The following is an 8,178-nucleotide window of genomic DNA, read 5'->3' as shown; positions in this document are numbered from 1 at the left end:
CAACAAAAAAAGTTCAATTTTGATATACCCTTAGATTCATTATGAAAAATACAATCTAGTGATATAAAATACAGGGCATACATAATAGTTTTTCTCTTCAAAATTCATGAAAAAGATAAAAGAAAAACATAGCCAAATATAAGAAGAAAAAACATATAGGAACTGATAAGTGATAAATGATAACTTTACCAAAGAACAAAGAGTGTTCAAGTCCTCAATCCTAACACAAAGATGAGATGAAAAGATTCATGGGAATTACTTGATATTTCATGAACTAGTAAAATTGGAATCAAAGTCTTTTTCTTTCTTCATGCACTTTGAGAAACAACCGACACATATGATAAAAGAATCAAATTCTTAATCAGAGTGGCAGATAAACAACTTGAAAGTTGCTATGTTCATTATTACAAGAGAGCACATAGAACACATAACACATCATAAGCTAACTATATCAACTATGAAGATTTAAGATGAATGCAAAATTGGATTTCCATTTACCTTACATGCGTAATAACGTTGAAGAGTGAAGGATTTAAGCAATTGGAGAATTTGAGTTGTTGAAAAGATGAAGCTGGATAAAAAATTGAAGAATTAGTTGAATAGATGAGGCAATAAATCGTAAAAGGAACTGACGAGGAAATCAATAAACCGTATTTGAAACAAATATAAAAAAACAGCAACTATCTTCAGCTATGTAAATAACTAACAGCAACTATCATTCCATATGTTAGATTATCACGCTCTGGCCACGTCCCTAAGCTTGAAAGATTCTCCCATTATGTAGGTAATAATAATGATAATACTTTCTTTTGTTCCATTACTTACACACGTGCATGCATGGATCCACAAAACATATGATGTTTGTAGTATTGTTTTCGTGTGTTCATAACATAATTACCGGTTCACCCCAAATGAATACTATCTTATCTGCATCACATACTAGGTAAATCTTTTCAGTAGAGGATATACATTAAGAAAAGTATATTTGGACACATTTCCCTTGATGCTATGCTAGGACAGATTATTGTGATCATGTGATGTGATGGATAAAAGAAAAAGATATATAAACAAGTGTTTTAGAGTATAAAAATATGAAGTTGAAAAGTTCACAAATAATATAGGTTATCATGTCAATAAACATAGGCAAGAAGTATTTTATATATTGGTAAAAAGTGTATAATATAATATACAGGGAAAGGTTGTAAATGGTGTGCCAAATGAAGGAAATAAAGAGGACAGACAAAAAGAGGAAATACTCAAATTCTGTTAGATTCTTACTTGATTTGATTTCTATCTTTTACTATGCTCTTTCTACAGCAATATCAATTGGATTGGTTTCAAACTTTATATATATGTGCAAGTTTCTGTGATATGTTGCAGCTAGGCAAATGGGGTTCAAAGATAGGAGAAGTTGTCCTCATCTATGTAGATTGGCTTCTGAATACATAAGGAAATGTGAGGGATGTGAAGATGACATATACGCCTTCTTTGAGAATGAACCGGATGCGGATTCGCTTTATGTGAAGCTGGTGGAGGAGTTTGAGAGATGCATTCTTAGTTACTTTGGGTTCCATTGGAGACATGGTGATCTAATGATGAGTCAGGTATTGGTTGGGGGAGTCTAGTCATTTATAATGGGGAGATAGAGATGCACAGGTCCCAGAATAATCTATAATGTCTTTGTGTATATAATACTAGGTACAATAATGTTTGTGCTTCTGGTTTTTCAGGTATTGACCTCTGAAACTGAGCCAAGAAGGAAGCTCAAACAAATAGTTATGGCTGCAACTAGGTGTGTATTACTATTGTTCTATAAAAACAATAATTAAAGAATCTTTGTAAGTTAAAACTAAATGGGATAATATGTTATGAAACAGCACATGGATACCTATAAAATGGAATCAGAAAGTTTAGGTTAAGTTAATAAATCATGACATTCTGAACTTAAAAGGTGCTACTTATTTAAGTGAATTCAAAGTTGGTAGAGGTATAAGAAAACACAGGAGCTTTCACCAAACAACATGAGCTTTTAGGAGGGCGCCAAAGAATGCACAAGGAACACAATAGAGAAAGGAAACTGTGAAATGTTTGATAATTTTGCATATTTACAAAACTCTAGGCCACTTGCTCTTAAGAGTCTAGAAGAGCAACAACTATTTATTATTTTAACTTTCTGACTATTGTACCTCATTAGAATCAAAGTTGGCAAGTTAGATAACTCGCATTGCAGGGATCTTTCTTTTTTGTAGCATTATTCTTATTGGTAAGGAGCTAAAGGTTTAAGTGGCCTGAAGCTCTCGGCCTGACTCATTCCGGCACCTCGCCTCAATGCCTTAGGTGGACCTTGCAGTGGCCTTTGAATACAATGTGACCGTAACATACAACTTTACCTGAATTCTCACACATAAGCTGAGAAATTCTTCTACACAAGCATCCAGCTTAAATGTTAAGCATAGTTTATATAATGAAAATTAATAATGTGTCAGTTCTATATTAATTTTATTAGCACAAGTGTGACAAATAGTCTATAGACATAGAATAGTTTCACCCCGAATACACCTGAGATAACCCAACGTTGTGTGCAAATCATATTTCATATATGCAACAGCAGATAAAAAGGTTGAGCAAATTCTCATTGGGAATATATTATACTTTCCTTCACAGTTCACATACTATTTTAGGTACACATTTAATCTAGACATGAATGAAGTACAATGAAAAGGTGGTTTTTTATGAAGGGCAGTTTTCGGAGAAGTTTGAAGTTTATTTCAAAAAGTTTGACTATTTTAAAATCAAACACATTTTTCCATTAACCTCTGTAGAACTGATATGCAAATACTTCTAATCTAAATGAAAACTTTCATACTTTTTTTGTGATTTAACGTATAAAAGTAATATCTCAAAATCTTTTTGAAACTGATTCAACTCAAATCAATTATTCAAAATCGCAATGACCATCACCAATACCAAAAGATCTGCACTTACATTATGATTAGCACTATATCTGAGATTATACAACAGAATCACAATAAAAAATGCTTATATCTATCTACAACTAATAATATTAGGGATTAGAGAAGCACAAAATTAGGGATTTGAGAAGCTCAAAATTAGGGATTAGAGTTAATGAAGTGATTTGAAACAAAATTATAGAATTAAAAAAGGAGATGAAATGATTTCTTACCAATATTATAGAATTATAGAACAAGCTTGGAATGAATTGATTTCTGGATAGTGATGAAGTGAAGAAGTGATTTCTGCAAAAGAGAAGAATAAGTGATTTTTGGTGTAAAAGTGTGAAAGTGGTGAAGTGAAGAAGAAGTAATTTTTTGAGAGGAGAAAAGAATACGTGAAAGAGTGAAAGTGATGTATGTGAAAGATGAACTATGGGCCACAATGTTAGTTTTGGGCCTTATTTTTTGAATTTGCCATGGTGCATGTAAGTATGGCAAAAAGTTTATCCCTAAATGTCTTTTGTTTTGTAGTGGTATCATATATGGAGTTTACCATACATTAACAAGTGAATTTTTACATTGGTTAATTGATTAAGGTAACCCGTTAATCGATTAATGTAAGTGTTTTTCTGCTGTTTTAACAGCCTAACTGAAAAACTGTTTTTGAGAGCCAAAAATTGTTTTGTATAAATACTGGCTTAATTGCATAAACGGAAATGAAGAAAAAGAGAGAAACACATAGAGAAAGGATATAGATCATCATTGTTAGAATCTATTAGAAAGTTTTGAATTAGGAGAAAGATTAGGTCATGCTAAGGCTTTAGCTTTCACATTCATCTTGCATGTTTCTTTCAAAAGCTTTCTTGCATTATTCTTTTGTTTCTTGAGAAGAGAAAGATAGTTCTTTAAAGATTGCATATTTTCAGAAACCTCATGCATGAACATTCATATTAGACTAGGACGTCTTGTGAGTTCTTGCTTGGGTTTTAGGCTTTGGATTTCATTGTAATATCCGAGTATTAAGTACTCATTCATAACTCAAAGCATTGTTATTCAGGGATTGGGAAAATCCTAGCTGCGGTTAGGTAAGGTGTTCTTCACACAAAGACTTGGAGGTCTTGGGATAAAGAGCGATCGATACCTTGGCTGGGGCCGAATCGCATAAGAAAGGTTTTCTTGGGAGGCGGTTTTGGGAAAGGTCAAACCAAGGGTAACGTAGTTCTTTGGGTTCCAAGAAGGGAGCGTTCAAGTTTTGTAATTGGAAGCTTGTATATAACGTACATTGTATTTCATAGTGAAGAAGGAAAATCTCCCAAATCAGAGGGGATGACTGGATGTAGTTTTGCAGTGGACAACAAAACGAACCAGGATAAAATCCCTGTGCAATCTTTTCTATCCTTTTCTCTTTTATGTTTCAATATGTTTTAATGCGAATTTGGAACTAATATTTTGCATACTTGTTCCTTGCTATGTTCTTGTTAATCTTGCATGAAAGTATCTGTTGTATATCTGTTTGTGTGTTTGTTAATAACCATGCAAGTTGATGTTTTGATCATTCTGTTACTGGTTAATCGATTAAGACTAGTTGTTAATCGATTAACTGAGCATTTTTCAGCAAGTGTGTAAAAACTAGAAAAGTGGAAATTGAGTTCCGCCACACCTATTCAACCCCCTTCTAGGTGTATTCCGCCACTGATTCCTAACACCAACCTCAGTGAATTTTTTTCCTCCTAAAAACACATCACTTTCTTAATATAGATCCTCTTACATAAGATAAAAGTACATCTCTACCAATTGTTCATTATCTAATGTATTATTTAGTAATAACATTTAATAATGAATTAATAATAGTAACACAATTTAATCATTTTGTAAAATTTTACTTGCCTTGGCAATACAAATAATAAGTGCTCTTAACAATACGAATATACATGTCATGTGTGTATTAACTATGCGAATGAACGGGTTAATGTAACGGTGAGTTCTACAAACTATAGCTATAATGATTGCACTAAAAATCAGAAAACTAAGCTATAAACTATAGCTTCTATACTAAAATTAAGCTACCCACCACCAAAAATAGGAAAGTGGTAATGAAGTTTAAGTAAAAAATTTAAAAGTAGAAATATTAAGTTAAAATGAGTGTGTTAAACAACAAATATATTTTAAAATTATCGAATTGAGAAAATAAAATAAAAAACCCATAAGTGAGTGAATAACTAATCATGAAGCAAAAAATGAAGGTATCAATATCTAAAAATAATTCTTACCTTATTTCAGAGAGGATACATTCTAGGTGTTTTTGAAACATGCAAAACAAAAAATTAAGATTGTTTGAATAAAAAATGTATAAATAACATAAGAGATGCAGAGAGAGAAAAATTAACATGTAGAGATGCTTCAAGGGGAAACCAAATTGCAACTGGAGAGAGAAAGATAGAAAATAATAACAATAAGATAAGATGAGGAAATAAATATATTAATAGCAAAAATAAATAGACAAATAAATGTAATATTATAAGTGAATATATATATAAATGGATATTGAGTACATACTATAGGTTTGCAGGTTTGATTTTTCTTGAGGAAAATATTCTTGATTATTAGTGTTATGGAAGAGGAATGTTGGAAGAAAAGATTTACAAAATACTAAAATTATTAAGAACACATCTACAAAATAAACAAATCAATACAAAAATAAACAAAAAAATCAATAATAAAATAAGAACAAATATACAAAATTAATGAAAAATGTCTCTTAAATATCAGACCTACAAATTAATAATAGATATATAAAATAAATAAATAAATACACTTTAAGGATGATGATTGGAAGAGAAATAAAAAGACAATAATGAAGAGACACAATAAAATAAAATGAAACTAGATAAAAAAGATTATTAAGAGATAAAGATTGTTGGAAGAGAAAGAGAAAATCAAAAACCTCAATAACAATTCAAATGCATTTAACATGTAGTAAGTAGAGATGCAATGATTATTTATTAAATTATTACTTTAGCTATGAAAGGACAAATATAGTATGGAAATGTACATATGATTACCATAAAATCATTTAGGAGAGAAAAATGGAGGAACTAACCTATAACAAGTAATGATATGACAAAAGTTTATTTTGTTATATAATTAATACATGAAACTAAAATATCGAAATTAGTATCTTAGTCATGTCTATCTCCATCCTTAATATTTGAGGAGGAAAGTATCACTTTAGGCTAAACAAGTTACGTGAGCCTTTATCTTTTGAGGATCTACTCCTAAATTGTTATTTTGTTATTTATGTTCTGATTGATTTCATTATTTTTGTAGATTTATTTTTCCAATAATTCTCTTCTTTAATGTCTTATTTACGTGGATCTCATCTTAAGAATCATCACACCCTCAAAAATTAACAACATGATGATTTTCTTAAGTCCAACATAGTTACTTTAACTATATCACAGGGAAATATGTAGTTTTTGTCTAATGATTCATATTTGATGAGATCTTTATAATAATTTGATTGAAATTTTTCATATGATATACTCTATTAATTGTTTGATCTTAATTCTTCAAGAAGTAAAGCTTCATTTTGGGAGTATAGTTTCTTATATGATGTCAAAGTTCTCTAATGGTCAAAACTTGATTTTAGTTTTTCATAATGTTGTAAGATTTACTGTCATTTGATGATTATTTTTATTAATTATAATTTTTATTAATATTTCTAGTTGTTAAAAGGTTATATGATTAAGAAATTTTTTATCTTATTTAATATTGCATAGGTAATCATATTCCTTTTATTTTTAAATAAATCACATGCATTATAGAGTTAATTTGTTGTATCATCATCTTATTATAATTGATCATTTAACTTAGTTGATTAATTGTGTATAATGTCATTTTTATAATTGCTCCATAAAATTTGAGTTTTTATATATTTATGACATTAAAAATATAATTATTTATTTATCAATATAATTATAATTATGCATTAAGTTTCCAATGTTTAATAATTATGTAATATGCTCAATTAATCATGCACATTATGCAATTCAATAAATCAGAATAAATTATAGATTAATGAATCCAAATATAAACAAATTGTCGGAAATGATATAAAAAATTAATGAGTATATATTACTCAATTAATATTCCATAAATTCATTAAATATAATACTGCAAATTTATATTTCATTTTTGTAACTGATCCATAAATTCAAACAACAAATTGAATTAAATATTAATATTCCGAAAATTTATTATTTACGGCAAATTTATATCAATAATAAACATTGCTTAAAATTAGAGAAATATAAATAATTTAATCCAAATATAAATCAAACAAATTAATTATCACAATCAAATCAAATTGCTTTAACATTTTGATTCTCACATCCTATTAAAGATTAAATAGAAATTAATCCAAAAATGCAATGAAAAATCAAATCACAAAATTAATTTTGAAAACAATTATTTAATTTTTAGATAGTGGAATAAAAGATATTCGAAGACAATCATGCATAATAATTTTGGCTTCTAAAATGTAACTAACAATTGATTAATTGTGTACAATATCAATTTTATAACTGACTAAAAAATGTTGAATTTTTATGTTTCTTTATGATATTTGTAACACCGCGAATTTTACGATTTTGAATTATAAGATTTTACTAATATTTTCATTAATTATATATTCGAAAATGAATTTCTGGGAATTTTCAGTAAGGAATTAGACAAAACTCTTGTTGAGTTTTACTCTGAAAACTTTATTTCCGATTTTGTGGTAAATTTTGGTAATTTTTGGAGACAGTCGGTTCTGGACCACTGCCGGGGCCGAATCCGTCCGGTACGGCTCAAAAAGTGTTTTTTTGAGTTCCGTAACTCGGAATCCAATTCCGATCACGCCGTTTGCTTCGTAATTTAATTTCGAGTCAAAATAGACGCTAATTACACTCATACCTATTTTCTAAATATTTTTCACTCGGAATGCCGAAATCCGAAATTCTAATCGGATATTAGGATCGGGCGATTTAAAATACCCGATCGAGTATTGGCCGATAATACTCGGGAATGTTTATCACACATGTCCACAAGGTGATCATTACACATTGGGATGAGAGATTTGACTTCCATAAAGCAAATCTCCCATCACTTTCACCATATCTCATGAGCTCATCATTAGCCACCCTATGAGATTTGGTCATCATTGCCTAGTTGAAATCTGATT

General features: G+C 29.5%; 1 protein-coding gene across 1 annotated transcript; it reads left to right on the top strand.

Moving 5' to 3' along the window:
- Positions 721-1,829, top strand: LOC109352861. The gene is made up of 3 exons (XM_019595042.1): positions 721-784; positions 1,381-1,604; positions 1,731-1,829. The coding sequence occupies exons 2-3, from the start codon at positions 1,389-1,391 to the stop codon at positions 1,827-1,829; spliced, it is 315 nt and encodes a 104-aa protein (XP_019450587.1). The 5' UTR covers positions 721-784; positions 1,381-1,388.

Source organism: Lupinus angustifolius, chromosome LG07 (genome assembly GCF_001865875.1).
Source record: "Lupinus angustifolius cultivar Tanjil chromosome LG07, LupAngTanjil_v1.0, whole genome shotgun sequence".
In the NCBI taxonomy this organism is placed as follows: domain Eukaryota; kingdom Viridiplantae; phylum Streptophyta; class Magnoliopsida; order Fabales; family Fabaceae; genus Lupinus; species Lupinus angustifolius.
Note: the sequence above shows the minus strand (reverse complement) of the source record. Positions and strands in the feature narration are given on the sequence as shown.